The sequence below is a fragment of the Melitaea cinxia genome, chromosome 1 (assembly GCF_905220565.1).
Source record: "Melitaea cinxia chromosome 1, ilMelCinx1.1, whole genome shotgun sequence".
NCBI classification, from domain to species: domain Eukaryota; kingdom Metazoa; phylum Arthropoda; class Insecta; order Lepidoptera; family Nymphalidae; genus Melitaea; species Melitaea cinxia.
The window spans coordinates 3,231,916-3,254,100 of NC_059394.1; the positions used below are offsets into that span (position 1 = coordinate 3,231,916).

General features: G+C 33.3%; 3 protein-coding genes across 3 annotated transcripts; 1 reads left to right on the top strand and 2 right to left on the bottom strand.

The window, feature by feature from the left end:
* Positions 1-4,414: 4,414 nt before the first annotated feature.
* On the top strand, positions 4,415-6,018 carry LOC123655327 (dolichyl-diphosphooligosaccharide--protein glycosyltransferase subunit 1). Its single transcript, XM_045591142.1, has one exon. It carries the CDS (start codon positions 4,446-4,448, stop codon positions 5,853-5,855), a length of 1,410 nt encoding a protein of 469 aa, XP_045447098.1. The 5' UTR covers positions 4,415-4,445; the 3' UTR covers positions 5,856-6,018.
* A 246-nt stretch (positions 6,019-6,264) lies between these two features.
* LOC123655316 (translation initiation factor eIF-2B subunit delta) lies at positions 6,265-14,364 on the bottom strand. The gene is made up of 10 exons (XM_045591132.1): positions 14,187-14,364; positions 12,797-13,612; positions 12,509-12,661; positions 12,132-12,259; positions 11,746-11,845; positions 10,453-10,632; positions 9,860-9,987; positions 8,633-8,810; positions 8,110-8,290; positions 6,265-6,872 (listed from the first exon to the last, which is right to left on the bottom strand). The coding sequence occupies exons 1-10, from the start codon at positions 14,199-14,201 to the stop codon at positions 6,667-6,669; spliced, it is 2,085 nt and encodes a 694-aa protein (XP_045447088.1). The 5' UTR covers positions 14,202-14,364; the 3' UTR covers positions 6,265-6,666.
* Positions 14,365-16,768: 2,404 nt separating this feature from the next.
* On the bottom strand, positions 16,769-18,619 carry LOC123666703 (N-acetylgalactosamine kinase). Its single transcript, XM_045600798.1, has one exon. The coding sequence runs from the start codon at positions 18,534-18,536 to the stop codon at positions 17,079-17,081; it is 1,458 nt and encodes a 485-aa protein (XP_045456754.1). The 5' UTR covers positions 18,537-18,619; the 3' UTR covers positions 16,769-17,078.
* Between the last annotated feature and the right edge of the window lie 3,566 nt (positions 18,620-22,185).

The window sequence follows — 22,185 nt, forward strand, 5'->3', positions numbered from 1 at the left end:
AAAGACAAGGCGTTCCCAGTCTCGCCCGAAGATTTGTAGACTGAGCCAAGAAGAGGGTTTGCTGGAAATTTCAGCGATTAATTGGCTCTCGATGATAACAATAAGAGTATCGGGTAGTTCCAGCCAAACAAGTGGCTTATTGTTTTCGAACAGATAGCCATAAAGCAGAAAATACATCAAAAAAAAAGTTTCCTGGCGAACCTTAAATTGAGACAAAGCGGACTGTATATATCTGATTTATTAGCCATTCCGGGAACATAAATGGGAGATGCATTAAACTCAGGTTGACATTGTGAATCAATGGTAACCATCGTTCACACTCTTACCATAAATTCCTAGGTATTTTTTAATAAATTCTAGATGGGGTTTAAGAGGCAGGCGTGAACATAAACTTTCTTTTTAACTGGCTGTTGTAAAGGTTTAACATTTGGAGCTTACATGAGAACAGTTAGGTCATATCAACACCTAATGATTAAGCCCATTGTAGAACTACCGAAACACCATGGCCTCTGTTGCATATGTAAGACAGCACAATAAAACAATACTTATTTTGTAGACTGTAGGGTAATATAGTTAATATTAAAACTCTCATATACACTAACAATTGTAGGTCTTGCGAAGATTTTGTTGAAATTTAATAATCATTATTTGTTAGAATGTATAAAGGAATTTATGATTAAAAATTGCAGTTTAAATTTGTTTAGTTTATTTTATATTGTATATTGTTTTTTAAAATTAAAATAAAAGCCATAAATAATAATTTTAATATTGAGCATTTATTACAGATACCAATTATGATAAAAATCAATTAATAACAATGATTCACATTACAATAATTGAGGTAATAATGATCAAATAAAACATATTTTTAAGAAAAACTTAATTAATAAATAGGGCAAGTAATAAAAAATTTCAACATATTTACATGTCATTAGTACTGGTATTTCTAAAAGGCACCATTTTTTCACTAATTTATTTTACTTAAGCTATTATTTTACTAGAATAATCATTTTTATATACTAGCGATAAGTAAAAAATACTGATTTATTGCTAATGATGATTCAATTCAAAGTAAGTACTGATGAATCACTGGAAAAGCAAAACATACAAAATGATAAATCACTGTTTAAGTTATTGGGTTTGACATGTCATTCTTTTACAATAATAATACTAATAAGCACAAACACTCTTATGGTTTGTTTCACCTGGTGAGGATAACGCTATTTGACACAGAGGTCACCAGCAATTTATACTAAGCCAACTCATAAAAGTAAACTTTACAATAAAGGCTTATAGAAGGGTAAAACGTGATATCTTTTATATTAATTAGGAAAATTATTTGAAATATGGTATTTTTAATAGTTAATTTATTCATTACTATTTCACATTTTTTTTAGTACATATTAAAAAACACATTTTACCAAGTTTGCATAAAAAACAAACTTATCTAAAATTCAAGTTGGCGTAGTATAAATTGTTTGTGTAAAGATGATGGTATTATTTATTTATTCATCCTGCTGTCAGTCAGTCAGTCAAGTCTATTTCGACACCAACATTTTATACTAAGCTAATTCATAAAAGTGAACTTTACCACAGAAGCTTATAAAAGGTAAAAACGTGATACCGTTTATATTAATTAAGAAACTTATTTGAAATTTTGTATCTTTAGTAGTTAATTTATTCATTGCAATTTAACAATTTTTTTTAGTAGTAAAAACACATTTTATCAAGTTCCCGTTAAAGAAACCAACTTATCGAAAATTCGAGTTGGCGTAGTATAAATTGTTGGTGTCGATTTGTACTATGTGTAGTATAACTTTATGCACAAGTAAAAGCGACCCTCATACTAATAAAATAAATAATCAAAATGGTAATAAACACGGACATTCTTATTATTATTTATAAAATTTCATCACTTAATCGTATTACAAAATTACTTAAAAAAACCATTCATGAATGATATAATTATGCATATAATATGCTAATAAGTTCACAATTTCCTTAATTATAATTCAGGTGAAAGTAGAACAGTAGTTGAAAAATTTTGTTTATTAAAGCTCTAAATCTCAAAATTACAATGGAAGGAACACATGCACACCTTGATATAATGTATTCTTATTGTATAAATCACATCATTTTCCATGTTCATTTATATTTATTACTTAATATTAAACAAATTCACTTAAAATAATAATACTTAATGTATTTTCTAAGTACAAAAAATTTATGTTTTCTAGAAATACTAGCAATGGTACAATTTAAGTATTTATATTATTTGTTTTAAAAACTGCACTAGCAACAAATCAGTTTATTAATGGGCTTCTAAGTTTGCTGTTATGACAGTGTCTTCATAAAACAAGAAGTTACAACTAATCCTTAAGCTAAAGAAAACTAAAACAAGTCTGATACAATATGCACCACGTCATTTTGCTTTATATTATATTCGAGTAAAATGAGATATATTCGAAATATTGACAATAATGGCACCGCTTATTTTCATTTATCTGTTTCAAATGTGTACTAATCCTAAATATATTTTGTTCTAAGTCATTAAATAATATAAATTTATAAAAATTGGTCCCTTGCAGTCTTTTCCTAAGTCTCGTAACTTTTGTTACAATTATTATATTCACAACCAACAATAATAACACACTCTGTTAATTCTTTATACAATAGTCATTGACATGATCAATACCTTTTCTCTGCTTATAAAGATACAAAATTTACATAATCCCATGTTTAGATATGCATTTGATATTCGTTATATTGTCTTATCATACTAAGCTAACAATTGACATTTTATTAGGCTACAGAGGTCAGTCCCATCATATCATACTTTCGGTTCTTTTGACAAATTATGGGATAGCACATGGAGAAATAGTACATACCCATAATTGCCAAGACAATTGAAACAACAACTATAACAATACCCCATGCTGATAGCCCCAAACCTCTTCTTGCAGGGCCTTGGTCGGAACCTGACGCAGCATTTACTGCTGTTTTTGATTGAGCGTTTTCCTTATTTGCTCTGCTTTGATACTTCGAACCATATCCTCTACCGAAGCCTTCACAGGAATTTATGACCAAGTTTATAACTGAAACAGATGATAAAATACATAAACGTTTCCTTTGTATTGTTCATTATAAACTTATATTTATAAATTATATAACTCACCGAGTAAACCAAGGCAAAGAGGAATGAAGTATTTGAACATGGTTTTTTTTTTTTTTTGATCACTGTATTTTAAACGATTAGCATAGAATTTCTCGAGCTCGTAAATATAGATCGTTACAGAAAGTTATGAATAAATGTTTTGAAATCAAACTATACACGTATGTTTTGTAACAACTCAAAGTATTTTTCACAATTCCGAGCGCAAAAACAGCGTTTGTCCCGCTTGGCCGCTTCTCCAAAAAACAGCACCATAGTCAATTAGTCAGCAGCCATAGTGCAGTGCTGCCAACTTTATTTTTCAAAAGATCGTACCATAATATACTAGAAATTTTGAAGAAATTTTGAAGAAATTTAACGATGTTTTCTAGTAGAAAACATCGTACTTTGCTAACATTTCAAGGAAAAAAGGTACGTTATAAAATTTCAATAAAACGACGAAAACAATTTTTAAACGGAATATCATTATATTTTGAATTAATATTTATCATTTAAGGAATATGAATCAAAATTTTACATTAATAATTTATATATTTTTGGGAAAAGAAAAGTTACTATATTCTAAAATATTGGAATTAAGAATCTCCTCTTTTTTTGATAATTGGTTAAAATCAAATTTCAAATTTAAAAATAAACTTATATTTTTACTTATTAACCAACAAAAATGAATCTAATTAACAAATGTAATGGACTTAACAAAATTTGTATTACTCTTGTATTTTTTTTCACTAGTCACAGTCACTATCAGAGTCATTAGGCGAAGCAGCAGATGCAGGAGTGGAAGTATTTGGTATCCCTTTTTGGTGGTATCATCATACTTGACTTTTACTATTGATTAACTGTAAGCTTCAAATCATGAACAAGAGCTTTAAATGTTTGAATGTTATTGATTAAATAATATATTTTATCGTTTGAAATATACTTCGATACCTTATTTTTTTAATTATATGTATTTCTTTATTCAATTAAATATGGGTTTAACTTGGGTTGTCTGGAAAAAATGGCTAAATAGCCATAAGTCCGCCCATTGTACTTCACAGTCTGTAAATGTTTTTAAATGTGTTTATTGTTTAAAATGTAGTTGTGGTGTACAATAAAGTATAAATAAATAAATATGGTACTTATGGTAGTCTTAAAATTATCATTTTTGTTTTCTCTTTATTTCTAGTAGGCAATAACATTAACTATTAAACGTATTTCCGGTTTGACTTCAATTTGCTGGCGTGTACTTCCGTTGAGTGCGTTGAACTAAGTTGTCAAATGTCAAAAGAAAATGATACCGGCGATGGCTAAACTACAATTTTGCGTTTTATTCGTATTATATATCGCCATTAAGTGCGATAGTGTAAATGTGGATACTATTTCTAGCGATATTAAAATAAAAAATGTCGACCGATCGATCGATATTTCTTCGCAGCTTGTAAAAATAACATCCAAAGTAACATTAGAAAACACAGGTAAAGCGCCGGTAAAAAACTTCTTATTAGCAGTGGAAGGTGCAGCGAGGAACAACTTAGCTTTTATTGGCGCCAAAGATAGTAGTAACAAAGATTTAAAACTTGTAGAGACCACTGTGAAAGGTTATGGTCAAGTCAAATTTTGGCGTGTCGAATTAAAAGATGCAGTTAATGCGGGCTCCTCCGTAGTTATTTCAACGGAATCAGTGTATACTAAAGCATTGCAACCGTTCCCAACAGCCATTACCCAGCAAGAAGACCAACTAGTCAAATACAATGGTAATTTGTACTTCTATTCTCCTTACAGTGTGGCATCTCAAAAAACAAATGTCATCATAAATACAAAGTCAGTTGAATCCTTCACTAAAGTAAAGCCATTCTCTCAACAAGATGGAACAATTGTGTACGGTGCATATGCTAACATTGCTCCTTTCTCTGAAAAGGAACTCAGTGTACATTATAAAAACAATTCCCCCTTCTTGACTGTTACTCGTTTGGAACGTCTCATCGAAGTTTCTCACTGGGGTAACATTGCTGTTGAAGAGGTAATTGATATTGAACACACTGGAGCTAAACTTAAAGGTCCATTTTCAAGGTACGATTATCAGCAAGACCACCACAGTGGCCCGGCCAGTGTCCGCTCCTACAAAACCCTACTTCCAGCATCTGCGTCAGACGTATACTACCGTGACACCAATGGAAACATCTCTACATCAAACATGAAGGTCAAGAAAGATTCTGTTGAACTGGACTTAAGACCGAGATACCCTCTTTTCGGTGGATGGAGATCTCACTACACTCTGGGATACAATGTACCGAGTTACGAGTATTTGTACCACTCCGGTAATGAATACTTGCTCAAGATAAGAGTAGTAGATCATGTTTTTGATGATATGCAGATAGATGAGCTTGTTACAAAGGTTATTCTTCCAGAGGGATCGACTAACATCAAAGTCAATTTCCCATTTGCTGTGACGAGGTTACCGGATAGTTTACACTATACTTACTTGGATACAAAGGGTCGCCCAGTCATCTCCTTCACTAAGAAGAACGTAGTTGAAAATCACATTCAAGATTTTCAGATTAGATACACATTCCCACGTTTGCTTATGTTCCAAGAACCTTTATTAGTCGTCGGTTTCTTGTATGCTCTATTCTTGTGTGTTATTATTTATGTTAGACTAGACTTCTCTATTCATAAGCCAGAACATCCACATAAAGATTAATTTCATAACTGCTTTTAATCATACTATGCTGTCATATATAAGACCTCAATAATTGGTATTTATTTATGGTGCAGTGTGATATATTGCAATATGCAAATTAATTATAATATATGCATTGTCTCAAATTGTCTTGAGTAAAAATATGTAATAATTTATAAATAAACAAAATGTTTTATTTATTTCATCCTATAGGCATTACATAATTAACCTTAGTTTATTATACTAATCAAAAATTAATTATAGTTTCTAATACATTTTTTTTAATAATTATTCAAATTCGACTGCTAGCCTTGGTAAAATAACACTATATATTTGCATAAATTCTTTTTCAGTATATAATAGGATCGCTTTTATATTTTATAAAAATTAAGATAATTACTATAAAAAAAAAATAATACAGTACAGAAAGTATGGTATAAAAGACTTTATTTAAAGAATTACATTTACATATAAGCTATGTACAATAATATAAACTATTATTAACTTTGAGCATCAAATTAAATATTTTTTGATGTTATTTACAAAATGGTCACACATTAATTACATAAGGCATATTTTTAAGAAACAAAGATAATAGGTAAACATAGCTCTTAAACCAATTTAATATCATCATAATGGCAAAGCATATTTTCAATAAATCATTTAGTCCATTATTTGACAATGAACAACTATATCAGTCTGTAACAGCAAATTAAATTTTCGCCAATTTGTTTTATAATAAGAATCAACATTTCTTGTATAGGCTACTCACATTGATAGAATTTTAAGTCAGAAGTTTTGAGAACATCTGTCAGAAACACTACTAGGCGGTTTACAGTCCGTATTCAGATAATTTGAAACGTAGGACGACGGGAGCGCTTGTGCAAGGCAATATTGCCAGCTCGGTCACAACAGCGGTGACGAGACTCGACGGCGTGACGTCATACATCACGTTCAAAAGCGTCAAATTAGGGTTCGACCGCCAGTCTTTCAGAGGTGAATTTTCATCAGTTTTATCGATCAGATCGTCTGGATCACCTGTACATGTTAAAGATTTGATGAGTTTTCCTCACACAATAATGAAAATTTTAGTAATTAATATTCATTTAAAAATATATATATATTATAAACTATTATTATAGAGGTAACGAAAAAACTACTTTCTAGATCTCGATTAAATTTAAATGGAAACACATGACAACCACCAGCTTTCGATTTAAAAAAAAGAATAATCAAAATCGGTACGCCCAGTAAAAAGTATTTTTATTCAGTTAAGTCAGGTAGTGAGCAGAAGCTTATTATACTCTGCTCAAAATCTGGAGCCCATCTAGGAAAGTAGTTCAACCTTCTGGTTTTTCAAGTGTCTATAAATTTGAATGGAAACACATGACAAGCACCAGCTTTCGATAAAAAAAAAGAATAATCAAAATCGGTACGCCCAATAAAAAGTATTTTTATTCAGTTAAGTCAGGTAGTGAGCAGAAGGTTATACTCTGCTCCAAATCTGGAGCCCATCTAGGAAAGTAGTTCAACCTTCTGGTTTGTCTACCGTAACCTGGTTGGTCTACCGTAACCTTCTGGTTTTTCAAGTGTCTATAGACACTTGAAAAACCAGAAGGTTACGGTAACCGCTCACTATCAGGTGGGTCGTACGCTTGTTTACTAACCAAGTTGTATAAAAAAAGATTAGAAGTAACACACTCATAAAAAATATAGTTGAATTGAGAATATTTTTTTACCTTTTTTAAATTCGGTTAGCAAAACTAAAATCAAAACAAATTGATGCTTACTATTCACATCAGTACACTAAATGCTGCTTGACTGCTCTTTCGTTGTTTCACATGATTTCACAATTTTTGAAGGCAAACTTCATTACGGACGCTCGACTTGGAGAGTAAGCTGGTGAATGCGTGACTAGAGCTTTGATCGGGCGAGGCGAACGGAAGTTGAGAGGAAGATATAATTTAAATGGCACTAAAGAAGTTTTACTTCAGTCGTGTTGTCTAAAGCACGCTCGTCTTTATTCACATTACGGGCCTTATTTTTTGAGGAGTATGGTAGAGAAAGTGTAGTGTGTAAGTATATTATCTATTAGTCTCAGTCAGCATTTAAACCGATGCATCGAGCAGCGAGCATCATAAAATAATAAAGTGGGGAAACTCAAGCGACACAGACGTGTTTTAATTACCTACAATGATTACTACGTAGCACTGTACTAACACTACACAATACAAGGCGCGGTACCGCGGTAGAGCGGTGTCGGGCTGGGGCTCACCGATCTCGTTGTGCACGAAGGCGTCGGTCTGCACGGTGTCGGCGAACTTGTGCGTCTCGCACGCCACCAGCAGCGGCACGTTGTGCGCGCGCGCCGCCAGCGCCAGCGGCAGCGTGCCGGCCGGCGCCAGCACCGCGCCGTTGGCCAGCAGCGACGCCGCGCCCACCACCACCTTGTTCACCTGCCGCCGCCGGTCACCCTCACTTACTATCTTTTTATTTACATATAGAATACAATCGAGGGACGGTAAATTAAACTAAAAAAACATCTACATGAAGGATCAGCGCTTAATCCACCACGCTGCTCCGATGCGAGTTGGCGGATATGTTCCCTACTATGAGTAACGATCGCTATCAGGTGTACATGATTGCGACCGCCGCAGTAATGCGTGTGTGTGTGCGTGTGTGTGTGTGCTCACGTCTCGCATGAGGTAGCTGAGCGCGGAGATGTCGGCGTAGGAGCAGCGCACGCCGCGCGCGAGCAGGCGCCGCAGTAATGCGTGTGCGTGTGTGTGTGTGCTCACGTCTCGCATGAGGTAGCTGAGCGCGGAGATGTCGGCGTAGGAGCAGCGCACGCCGCGCGCGAGCAGGCGCCGCAGCATCTCCGTGGCGCCGCGCTGCAGCCGCGTGCCCAGCACGATGGCGCGGAACGACACGCCGGCCGCGTGCGCGTCGCACAGGATGCGCTCGATCAGGGACGAGCTGTGGGAGTTCATGTTGCATATACTATATTGATGATCACAGCCTATACAGTCCACTGCTGGACATAGGCCTCCACAAGTTTACGCCAAAAATAACGTGAACTCATGTGTTTTGCCCATAGTCACCACGCTGGGCAGGCGGGTTGGTGACCGCAGTACTGGCTTTGTCGCACCGAAGACGCTGCTGCCCGTCTTCGGCCTGTGTATTTCAAAGCCAGTAGTTGGATGGTTATCCCGCCATCGGTCGGCTTCTTAAGTTCCAAGGTGGTTGTGGAACCTTGTTATCCCTTAGTCGCCTCTTACGACACCCACGGGAAGAAAGGGGGTGGCTAAATTCTTTAGTGCCGTAGCCACACAGCACAACTAACATACTATATTGGCAACGAGGTAATTAATAGTTAGTAGACGTCCATTAATAACGGATTTTGCGTTAAAGCCGCATTTAAGAATTCAAAGAGCTTTTGCAAGTATTTGTGAAAATCCTTCATTTTTGTGCTACAAGCTTGAAATTTGTCAAGCAGGTAAATAATAGTTAGTAGTATGTCCACTAAAGGTCTAAAGGCTCTCGCAAATTTTTAAAAAAAGTCGTTAACTTTTGTTGCTACAAAACGCTTTAATTAAATTTAATTTAGTCTGCTAAAAAAAAATTAGGAAAAATTATACTTGTAAGTAGGTAAAATAGGGTCTAAGTTTTATGCAAAGTCCATAATTTTTAATTAGAAGCATGAAATTCTATTTTAGGACATGTTTAAAAATAAGTAATGTTTTATTAATAATACTATTTTATTTTTATAATGATAAAGTTTTATTGCTTCTGACTTAAAAAATAAGTAACATTCGAACAAATTTTATTCCTTCCAAACCTTTAAAAGTAAATTTCTTATTAGATATATTTAATAATAATTATAAAATAAAAATAATTTCTTACTAGCTTCTCGTTGATTAAAGACTTTGGGTTTAAATATGATGAGTAAATCTACAACCTACCAACCTACAATGAGGTTTCAGAAACAAAATTACAATTAATTTGATTCTATAAAGCATACAAACCATCCATAAGTGAGTATATTATCATCCGTAGAAATCTTGTTGCGTACAGCTATACTTATAGCCTCGCCCGCCATATCTATTTGTTCACGAATGTATCTGTCAATCTCCTCTTGAAGCCTCTTCTTTGCCTGGTAACAAATTAAATAATTATTTTTTATTTATTTATGAGGCTAATATACATGTAACTTTACAAAAAAAAACTATTAACATAACTAAGATAATATTGGATATATCATCAGTTCGAACAGGCCGAAGACGGGCAGCAGCGTCTTCGGTGCGGCAAAGCCAGTACTGCGGTCACCAACCCGCCTGCCCAGCGTAGTGACTAAGGGCAAAACACATGAGTTCACGTTATGTTTGGCGTAAACTTGTGGAGGCCTATGTCCAGCAGTGGACTGTATAGGCTGTAATGATGATATCATCAGTTACCAAGGCAAACGACTTAATGGCAACCGCCAATAACGCAAGATAGTGGATTATCAGAAGTGTGCAAATGATATAACTTATTGACAATCGCCAATAACGCAAGGTAATGGACCACCAGAAGCTAACAAGTCATATGACTTGATAACAACAAGGTAGTATCGACTCACATCAAACTCATCCACGTTGTTGGGCAACTGTGTGAGTTGGTGACGAAATGACTTGATGGCGTTGGTTTGTGAAGCGGCGGGTGGTCGCACTGACCACAGAAATTCCAAGCTAGCTGCTAGCTGTTCTTCTAGTCCCCTAGCAAATTCTGTCTTCGCTGGGAGGCTGTAGTCTCTCACCATCTGAAGTTGCATCGAGTTATTTATATCTATAATGAGACTAGACAGCATATCTTGAAACATGTTAATTAATATCAATAAGAGTAGTCCTGCTCCATAATAGGTGGGATCTTAGGCTTTTTTAATAGACTTTATTCCTGCTCTGTAATGGGAGAGGTGTTTACTTGACAGTCTTATATTTTTTGGCAGTTACATAAAAAAAAATATGGGTCATATTGTAACGTTATACGTACATTATTTATGGTAGTAATTAAAATATGTTTAAATTTAATATTTAAATACGTGAAATGATTTTTTCTTTAAAAAAAAAATATTAGTTTATTATAATTAAATGAAATGAAAATCTACAGTAATTTATGATACACTATTTTTATCATAAATTTTTTTTTTTTTCTACAAACAAATTATATAAATTCATCAACCGGCATTTATATATTTGCGCGGGCAACATTTTATCTTTTTTTTCAAAAATTCAAATGAATCTTTTGTCTCTGCTTATAAAAACGGCAGTACTGGTCGCCGCCGCGTCATTCATTTTTGGAAATTTGTCTCAAGAAATAGTTAACGCACATCACCTGTTTTATTACGGTCTCTTAATACGGTGGCTAATATATATTTTAGCATCGTAACCGTACTTTATAGAACTGTGTGATCCTTGCTTAGCGTTGTCTTGATTCAAGGAATATATATAGTTTTAGTGTTTATCGCCCCCAAACTGGGGTACGACGTTTGGGTCACCAATTTCAACGTTTGGGTCACCAAGTTCGACGTTTGGGTCACCAATTTCGACGTTTCCACCTAACCCCAACGACGAGAATACACTCCGCCGGGTCTTGAACTACCCGTTCCTGCCGCCCCCGGTCGAAAGCGGAATCCTGCCACGCGACTCCCGGGAATATCACCTGCACGGCGAACCAGGAGAGTACCTGAGCCGAACTGCATTTGGAGCTTGTGTGAATTGAGTGCTCGACCCCGCCCATATACGTACATATTTTATTCTACCTCACCGGGTTAATATTAAGCTAATAAATTTTTTTTGTTCATGGTACCCTGGTTTTATTTACTTCCTCAATAGACCAGGGGAACCGTGACAATATGAAAGTTGTTAATACTAACCTTCTTCAATGCATCTAACAATGCTATACACCTTGCATTAGATCCTGTCACAACACGAGATGCTAACTGAACACCCAGTTTTATGACCGCTGGATGTAAACTGAAAGAAAGAAATGCTTAATTGTTTTATTTATCTACTACTAGCTGACCTAACAGACTTTTTCTTTTAAAATTTGTGTGAAGTTTAGTCATTGAGTCTTCCAAATATCTGGACAATTTCCTAATTTTTCATTCCGTAAGGACTTTCTTCAAATTTTCAGAATACTTTGTACAAAAAAATTGTCAAAAAGGTTCAGTCTTTCTTAAGTGTTGCACTTAGTAACATGTCTAGGGTTTTTTTATACAAATTAGATGAAAAAAAAAGAAACTATATTAAAAGTAATTACTTTGAGTTAATAGCCATTTGTTTAAGAGATTCATTGTCATGTTCCGTGTACAGGTGTTGGAACCAGTTTACTTTCTGCGTACTATGTGGCTTCGGTTTCGATTTTTCTAATATCTTTGGTTTGCTTGACTTTTCCTACAAAAAAAAGGTTACTTTAAACAAATTTTGTATGCTCGCAAACAATTAAAAAAAAAAAAAATTGAATAGTACCATAGGAAATGACCAGCTTTTGATCAGAAAGAAAAAGATAAATTTAAATTGGACGTGCAGTAAAGTTATAAGTTATTGTTATTATTATTGTTATTTTAAAGTCTAACCAACAAAAAAAAGCTTTGGCTAACTAAAACCACATTACTGATATAATACTATACTATGTACTTCTTTAGGTTTTTCGATTTGCTTATTTTGTTGTTCTCTTTTTATTTCTAAAGCTTTTTGCTGCTGCGCAGCTTGTTTCGCTGTCCTTTGTGCTTCTTGCTTTGCACGTCTCTCTGCTCTTAATTCTGCTTTTGATTTAGTTGTTTCTTCAGTCTGAAAAACACATTTTTATTCTGTATATTTTAAAAAACTGTTAAGACAAATCCAATGAAAAAAAAAATATACAGATAATGTTAAGTTAATTTAAATATAAAGCAAATATTCAAATAAAGCAAGCACAAAACTGACCTTTTTAGTAGAAAAGTCAATAGCTATAACTTTATCAGTTACAGCTTGTACCTCTTTAGCAACATTTACAATATCCTTAAGTGTGTTGACTACATCTTTAACAGTTAAATCTGTTTGTGCAACTACTGTCGGTTTCACTTCACTATCTCCTGCTGGTTTCTTCTTAGCTTGTTTAGCTGCCTTCTTAGCGGCTCTTTCAGCTTTTATAAGCTCTTTAGTTTTATCTGCATCTAAATCTACATTTTCAGTTCTAATTACAGCCTTGTCAACTTCATCTTTACTTTTAGGTGGTTCAACTTTTGCTGTAGATGTTATCTCTGAATTTTCTTTTTTTGCAGGAGTTTTAGGAGTATTTGTACTGCTGTTGTTACTAGTAGCAGGTACTTCTTTTTTATTGTCAGCATTATTGGCGACAGGTGATTGGACATTTTCCATTTTAGGGACATTATCTTTATTTACATTATTTTTTAATTTTGCTTTTTGTTTAGCCAACTTTTTCGCTTCCCTTGCTGCCAGTACATCTTCTCTTGATTTCTCCAAACCATTTTTAGAAGACATTTTTTCAGTTTTATCTTCTACACTAGTATTTTTCAATGAAACCTCTAATTTTTTTTTGTTACAAGTAACTTGTGAGATTTTAGGCACAATTTTCTCATCAATAGGTTTAATATATTCTTGTGTATTTATATCAAGACAACTATCAATTTTCAGACTGTTTAAGGCTTTTGCTGCTCTTAACTTTTTCCGTCTTATTCTTCTCTTCTTGGCAGTTGTTATGTGAGTTGAATTACTTTCTTTTTCTACGTTAATGTTTTCCTAAAAACATATTTGCAAGCTTCTTTAAGTACCTAATTTAACAATATAAATGAGACTGTAAAAAAAATAGAGCTATAAATATATATATACATATATATATATGATGTATGTGAGATATTCATAACAAACAATTACACATTTACTTAAACATATAAGAATACTAAAACCGTTAAAAAACAAAATATTAGTAGTTCTTTATTTGTTAGATTTACTTTACAGAATTTTGGATGACAAACATTTTAACAATTTTCTTTCAAAACAGTGTTACAAGAAATTAATCTGAAATATATATATTTTTAATTCAAACATGAATGCTGTTTTACCAATAATGAAGAATTAGGCAACAGACAAGAATTAGATATGACTGTTCTTATATTCAAATTCAAAGGTTCTCCTCTAGTATAGGTCCAAACGTCCTATTTATAAATGACTAGTGATAATTTAAGTGTATATTTTTCTTGCTTAGCCGTGTTTTTCAAAACCATGTATCTATTTACAGTAGCATAAAAAAATTATATTTTACAACATAACCTTTTAAATATTCTACAAGCTATATCATAGTTTAATATTATACCTTAGATAAAGCCATAGCTGCTATTCCTTAGTAAGCTATAAAATAGATAAAATATGAGAAAAATAGACCATTACAGTTAAAACATAGAAGAAAAGCCTGAAGAAAAAACTGTACTCATCAACTCACCAATTTTTGACAAAAAAAATTTCATTAATGATATACAGGTTTATGCCTATAAATAAAATTAGGTGTTGTAAGTATTGTTTATTAAATAAAATTAACAGAAAACTTACTAGTTCAAAATAAAAATGACGAAATTATAATTTTTTTATTAATTTCAATTTTGAATGGCCATTTGTTACGTTTACGATATGACGTACAACAAAATGTTGCTATTCGCTAAATTACAGTTACTTCATTACTTGTTTATTAATTTATTTTTCACTAATTATATAACAGGTGAAAAATCTTAAACCCGTTGATAATAAAAACATTGTTGTTTATGTAGTTGTATACTTCTTATTTTACATATAGTATATTAATTTTATCTCTAATTAGTTATCTTTCATTCAATTGTTCATCTGTTTTAGGGTTTTGAATTAAAGAAGTATTGCCGTCCTTACGACACATGATCATAGTCGTAGCATGATTTGCATCCGTAATAATTTATTTATTTATGTGTTATTCAGATATTGTACTATTTGCAATTTTTAATTTAGGAAAAGAAGAAATCAATATAGATTAAAGAAGGACAAAATTCTATTGTACTTGTTCTCGCTGGCTTCGGTCTCAAACGCCTGTGTGTTGCATTTTATTGATATATAGGAACACAACGACAAAATACAAAATATTTTGTCAAGGTAAGCAAAGCTGTTGGATATACAATAAAAACATTTGTTTATCTGTGCCCATCCACTCTAATTTATATTTTTGTATATGGTATCATTCACTGTCCTCGTGTCCTCGATGGCGACTAAAGATGTCTGTTAATTAATTGCTCTGCTTTGTATTATTTAAGTCCGCGTGTACAAAATAAAGTATAGAAAAGCAAGAATATAAACGCCTATTATTAACCCAAACCCAATAAAAGCAATATACAAACTTAAAAAAAAAGTTCAATTGAAAATGGAAGATAATGTGTAGTAACTATACTTTTTAGCATTTTTTTAATTTGTAGAATTTCAACATTCACGCTTAAACCCAGGTCCTACATTAAAAAACGAATAGTTTTTTAAACCAAGCAATAAACGTTTACTAATACAGATTACTAAAGTATAGTGTAGTTACTTTTTGGTGTTTATTTTTACGCGCTTTTACTACATTCTATCACGCTTTTGCTACCTTCATCTGTATGTTTGTAACTAACGCCTTTGGACTTTATTTTGACCCACTTCAAACTTTCAAATTTCATTTAAATTTAGAGTAGTCTACTAAGTTTAAATGAAATCTGAACTCTCTTCACTAAAGTAGAGTTATCGAGGACCGATGACAATACACTAAGATAAGATTATTCCGTTTTTGTTTGTTTTTTTTTATGAAAGCGTGTTTTTTTAAAACTATTATTTATTCTTTTTATAGACCGGGTCGAATAATGAACATAAATGAACGTCTGGTAAGAGATACCAAAAAGAATTTAGCCACCCCCTCTCTTCCCGTGGGTGTCGTAAGAGGCGACTAAGGGATAACAAGGTTCCACAACCACCTTGGAACTTAAGGAGCCGACCGATGGCGGGATAACCATCCAACTGCTGGCTTTGAAATACACAGGCCGAAGACGGGCAGCAGCGTCTTCGGTGCGACAAAGTCAGTGCTGCGGTCACCAACCCGCCTGCCCAGCGTGGTGACTATGGGCAAAACACATGAGTTCACGTTATTTTTGGCGTAAACTTGTGGAGGCCTATGTCCAGCAGTGGACTGTATAGGCTGTAATGATGAAGAGATACCAGACTCCATTTTGGTAAACGAATTAAATTCATTCAAATTCTAACAAAAAGGTAGTTTGTAAAAGTTAATTTTTAATAGGTAGTTTTGTTTATAATACCAAAATGCGTAAGTAAGACGGATAAGACTTAATAAGACGGTAAGTAAAAATACTACGCCAAAGATACTTAGCTATATAAAATTAATATACTTAAGTCTTTTATAATTTAAAACTTTAGCTGTATATCTCTTTATTGGTGCTTCATAAACGTTTCTGTATTGTTGAATGTACGCGTTATACAGCTATACAAATATTAGAAACACGCTAAAAAAAAAAAAAAAAAAAAAAAACGAAATAAAACAAGAATATTACTTATACAATTATTTATAAAAGTATATGGTAATCAAATAAATAGATAGTGCTACGCGTTTACAATAAATTATGTAAATTTATAATAAAATGCATTTATTAATACTCATTCTTACAGCAAGTTATGTATGCTTAGGTACTATCAACTAACACAGTACTTAAAGTAGAAGAATTTTGGCAACAAGAAAAAATTTATTTAACTTTTAAATTTACGTATTCAAAATAACTTCTTACGTTCTAAGTAACATAGTTTATTATATAACTAATTACAAATAATATTTTTTTTATATTTAAAGTAAAATAAGTATAAAGTAACTATATAATAATTTATTTAATAACAAACTATTATTTTATATATTAATTACAGGCATTATATAAAAATATTCAAAAAATAATTAGGACAATTTATAAAATACGAAACACATAATTTTACATAGTAAGGCGTCGTAAGTAGTAGTAGGCGTAGTCGGTAGTAGGTATCTTCCATCTTTTTTTGATTTAAAAAATGTATGGAAACCTGCTTTAAAGATTGATAAATCATGTTACACCATACTCATATAGTTTTAAGATACTATAATGAAGGTAACTCTTGTTATGTTTTTGTCGGTGGTTGACTGCAACAACTTAAAAGTTATGACAAGAATAATATTTTTTTGATTAGATTATTTATTAGTATAAATTACAGCTCCATAATTAGGACTAGTAGCAAACACATATGATTTTGCTTTGGTTTTGTCGATTTTGCAATGCTTAACATAAAATTCGTCTACTAGTTTTTCAATATATTCATTAACTTTCGCTCTTGGGCATAAAGCGACGACGCAGCCGCCCCATCCAGCTCCCGTTAATCTTGAATGGACGTTCAATTCTCTCGATATTTCTACTAATATATCTAAATTTTTATGTGAACATTCATAAAGGTTTTTCAAGCTCTCGTGGCTTTTTGACATTAGCTCTCCTAGATTACTTAAAACGTCATTTTTACTACCCTTCAATTCAAAAGTTACGCCATTAGCAGATCCATTCGTTTTTCCGTTCATAGATTGCGCACAAATCTTACGAAATTCTTCTACTCTCATAGCTTCACCATATACATGTAAAGCTCTTTGTTTTAATTTAAATTCGTTCAAATGTCTCGTATTTGGAGTTAGATAAAATTCCTCCATCTCGTCTTCAGTAATTTCTAACATTTTACATACTTCATATTTTAGATAAATATCTTTCGGCAGACTACATTGGACAAGATTTACCATATCTTCTAAGCTTTTATTTAAAAGTTTCTGTACTTGACTCAAGGTAATTATAGTGTGATTAGTTTTTGGGCGTTGCGAATCCAACGATAAAATTTTAGCGGCCAGTCGACATTCAATAACTCTTTCATTATAGTCATTCGTAGCTGCTTTGTTGACTTCGGCTAAACTATGAGCTACAACGAAAGTAGCATCTTCAGGTAAAACAACTTTTGTAGCCTTTAAGGGGTTCCACGATATATATTGTGCGCAATACTTTTCTGCTAAGAATGCTATAGCCTGATCCATACCCCCTCCCTGAGTTCCGATATATCTTTCACAATTGGCACAAAGTGAAGCAATTTCTTTTTTATTTAAATTTTCTTTCTGAGCATATAAAAATGCTAAACAAACAGCACTGACTAGAGCCGAAGAACTCGATAAACCTGAAGCAGGGGGAATATTTCCATCTATACAAAGTCTAAGACCGTTGATTACCTTATTATTTAAATGTTCCAATGCTCCTTTTACACCGCATAGTACATAATTGTACCAAAAGGGTTTACCGTTCGAGTCTGCTTTTATAATAATTTCACTATACGGTTTTATTTCAATATCGATCTTATCATATTTACAGTTCTTATTACGAACATAAAGTTTGTGTTCTTTAATAAAACCCGCTGCAACAATTATATCTTGTTCTAAAGCCATAGGCAAAACTGGATAACCGCAATAATCAATATGTTCGCCAATCAAGTTAACCCGACCCGGCACTCTTGCGTAGAAATCAGGTTCACTTCCAAATTCATTATAATAATGTTCACTTAGCTTTTGTATTCGCTCTCCTGACGGAATATTTGTTATCGGTACTTCGTCACTATTTCCGTTCATTGTACTCTGCTTCTTGTTGTAAACAAATTAAAAATATTCACTGACCACACTGTGTACTGCCGCTGCTGGAATGTGACTGAAACTAACCTATTCGTTGAAATGTTATTATTCTTATCAACATATAGATTACAAGTGATTCGCTACGCTCTGTGGCTTTCCACAAGACACACACAGACAAAGTTTTATTAAACACAATATTGTTTACGTTGCTACACCATAAATTGTTTCTTCGTTTAAAACAATCTGGAAATATTAACTAGTAAAGCCTCATAATCACGTTAAAATTATCTCAATTAAAATTTAAATTATTTGAAAACATGGATATACGATAATATTTACGGTAACCTTGAAATCTTAAACATAACCTAAAAACTTAAACTAATGATAGCACCAAGCCACCAACTAATAGCTATTGGTCGCAATAAACTTGACGTTTATCGTCTCCGTACATGTGTAATATGTATTCGTGTCAATGTACTGTTACGATACATCAATATGTAGTGAAACAAGTTTTTGAAGAGTAGGTACCTAACTAATATTTAAAATAAATATATGGGAGCATCTGAGATTCTCAGCAACACATTATGATGACATGACATCAATATCAAAGATTAGAGAAATACCTACTCATTTTATCTTTTGAAGGTAGAAATGACGTCGATAATTTTTTTATACTGAAGAAATTTGAAATAAAAATAAATAATTTTGTAATAATAATTACTTTGAACTTTAACCGTAGATGAATGTTTGATGGGTATATGTAATTATTATATCTAAGTAGATATGTAATCACATTTCATTGTGACTTGCTCGGTACTTTATAAATGTAAGTATTGGCCATGTGACAAGAGAACCAGTATATAAGTGTAAATTCTATGGACAAGAGTGCTGGCGTATATACGGAGTAGGTATAGTACCTACACGTATAATCTAATATATAAAATTCTCGGTGAAATCGGTGTTTGTAGTTAAACTCCTCCGAAACAGCTTGACCTATTCTCATGAAATTTTGGTTGCATATTGGGTAAATCTGAGAATTGAACAACATCTATTTTTCATCCCCCTAAATGTTAAGGGTAGTCCACCCCTATTTTTTTTTAATTTTTAGATAAATTATTTATTTTTTATTTTATTATGATTTGGCGTTGAAAAATACATACAACCCTAAATTTTCACCCTTCTACCACAAACCCCTATGTTTAAATAGCGTTTAGCGGCAAGACAACGTTTGCCGAGTTAGCTAGTGTAACTATATATGCAATACTGTATAATGTATGGATTATGGAAAAGTACAAAATGTGTATAGATTAATATATGTACTCGTATAATACAACATACAATAAAACAAACTAAAAAAAATCCCCCAACGCCTATAAAAACTATTGAACGGATTTTTATCCAGTTTTTTATTGAGAAAACAAACACTAACAATTATCATCATATTTCAATCAATTTAAAGCACATTAATTAATGATATATCTAAGATTCATTTATGAACCTCTCTTTATTGGTGAAACTGCATTTCTGGTGTCGTTTCTGAGTTTATCGCTAACAGACAGACTTGACAACTTTGATTTATAATACCTATGGAGTGATAGTGAAACATTATTTGTACAAATTGATACCAATATTTAGCTGCTACGTTATCAAGTGCTTTTAACACAATAATGTCGACAGTACCTAATACTTAAGATTAAAAGAACTTAATTATCAATGATGTTCGATTTCTCAAGAGCCCAAAAGTGGGGAAAGGTTTTATCAGCTATCCTATAAAATGAAGTGTACCATCAATGCTAACAAACTTGACCAGTATCAGAGTATAATCAGATATAACGTATTGTTGATTGATTAAACTACACTGTACTAAGCACTCGTTACTGACCTGACTGACCGTGTGACAAAGGCTTGTCTCATACTTGTATATAAGAGAAGGGTTGGAGATTATATGCTAGTGCCTTCACAGCAGGCAGGTATATTTTAATTTTAAGCTGGGACTTATGCTTTTGAGTTTTGATTAGAATATAGCCACCCCCTCTCTTCCCGTGGCTGTCGTAAGAGGCGACGAATGGATAACAAGGTTCCAGTACCACCTTGGAAGTTAAGAAGCCGACCGATGGCGGGATAACCATCTAACCGCTGGCTCTGAAACACCCAGGCCGAAGACGGGCAGCAGCGTCTTCGGTGCGACAAAGCTAGCCCTGCGGTCACCAACCCGCCAGCGTGGTGACTATGGGCAACACACATGAGTTCACGCATTTTTGGCGCGAACTTGTGGAGGCCTATGTCCAACAGTGGACTGCAATACGCTGGAATGATGATGATGCTTTTCAATGCTTAGGACAAATACCTATTTCTTAATTAATTATTGGATTCAGCATGAATCGAACCCACGGCCATCGTTCTTAAGCTAAGTCAGATAAAACCAAACAGATATACTTGAATAGGCATTTCATATGTTTATGTGCACTAAGGATGCCGAATCATTGAAACTTAACTATTTTATTAAATGATTGATGATGATTATTAGTTATTTTTAAATACTATGATACAGAAAATAAATAACTGCACCGACAGTTTCGAAATATGTGATATCAGATTACGAATTTATTGCAGTTCATCCTCGAAAAATGTTCGCATTGTCATTTCATTGGGCTTCAAATCACAACGATTCTAAATAAGTTTCACTTCAATACAAAAATAAATCTGTTTTTTTTTGTTTGTGTAATTTATAGCGACAACTAGTCAATATATGAAGTATGTATAGTTAGGAAGTTTATGACATCCTATCTAAAACCAATATATATTTTAAGTACACCTACAAAGAGAATTATAATAATAAAATATGCTATACTAACTTGACACCATAATGTCAGCCAGTCAGTCAGTCAGCTCAGCCTATTGCAGTCCACTGTTGGACATAGGCCTCCCTAAATTTGCGTCAAACATCCCGGTTTTTTGCAATCCTCATCCAGCCTACACCGGCAATCTTACGTAGATCGTCGGTCCAACGGGCCGGAGGACGACCCACACTACGTTTGCTAAGACGTGGTCTCCACTCATGGACCCGTCTGCTCCAACAACCATCGGTCCTGCGACACAGATAGCCAGCCCATTGTCAGCCCATGTCAGTTACTTTCGTTCTCTCTCGGACAGACTCATTTCTAATTCTATCTTAGAGAGACATAATGTGTCAGTTAATACTTATTCCTATAAATTCTGTTTCATTTAATTTGCTTTAAGAATCACTATTTTTCTATGTGTGATGCCTCAAACTTTACAGAAAAATTGAAAATCATGAATGAATTTAGAATTAATGGCTTTCACTAGTGCCTTGAAAATCATGTTCAAATCGAATTATACGTGAAGTCTGTCATTTGTCACTGTATTCTAGCGGTGGGCGTTATTTAACGTAATCGGTTTCAGTAACTAGTTACGAAGCTAATAACCATATACGTAGTTTCGCCGATACGAATGTAACGATTATTTTACGTACGCAGTTTTTTTGCGTACGCAGTTTTATCAAAAACTTGACACAACGACCGGCGCATAAGCGTTTTGCCTAATAACGTAACAGGTTACTAATATTAATCATTACAATACGCAGATACGCTTACGCGTAGGATAAAAAGAGATGGCTATAAGTACTATA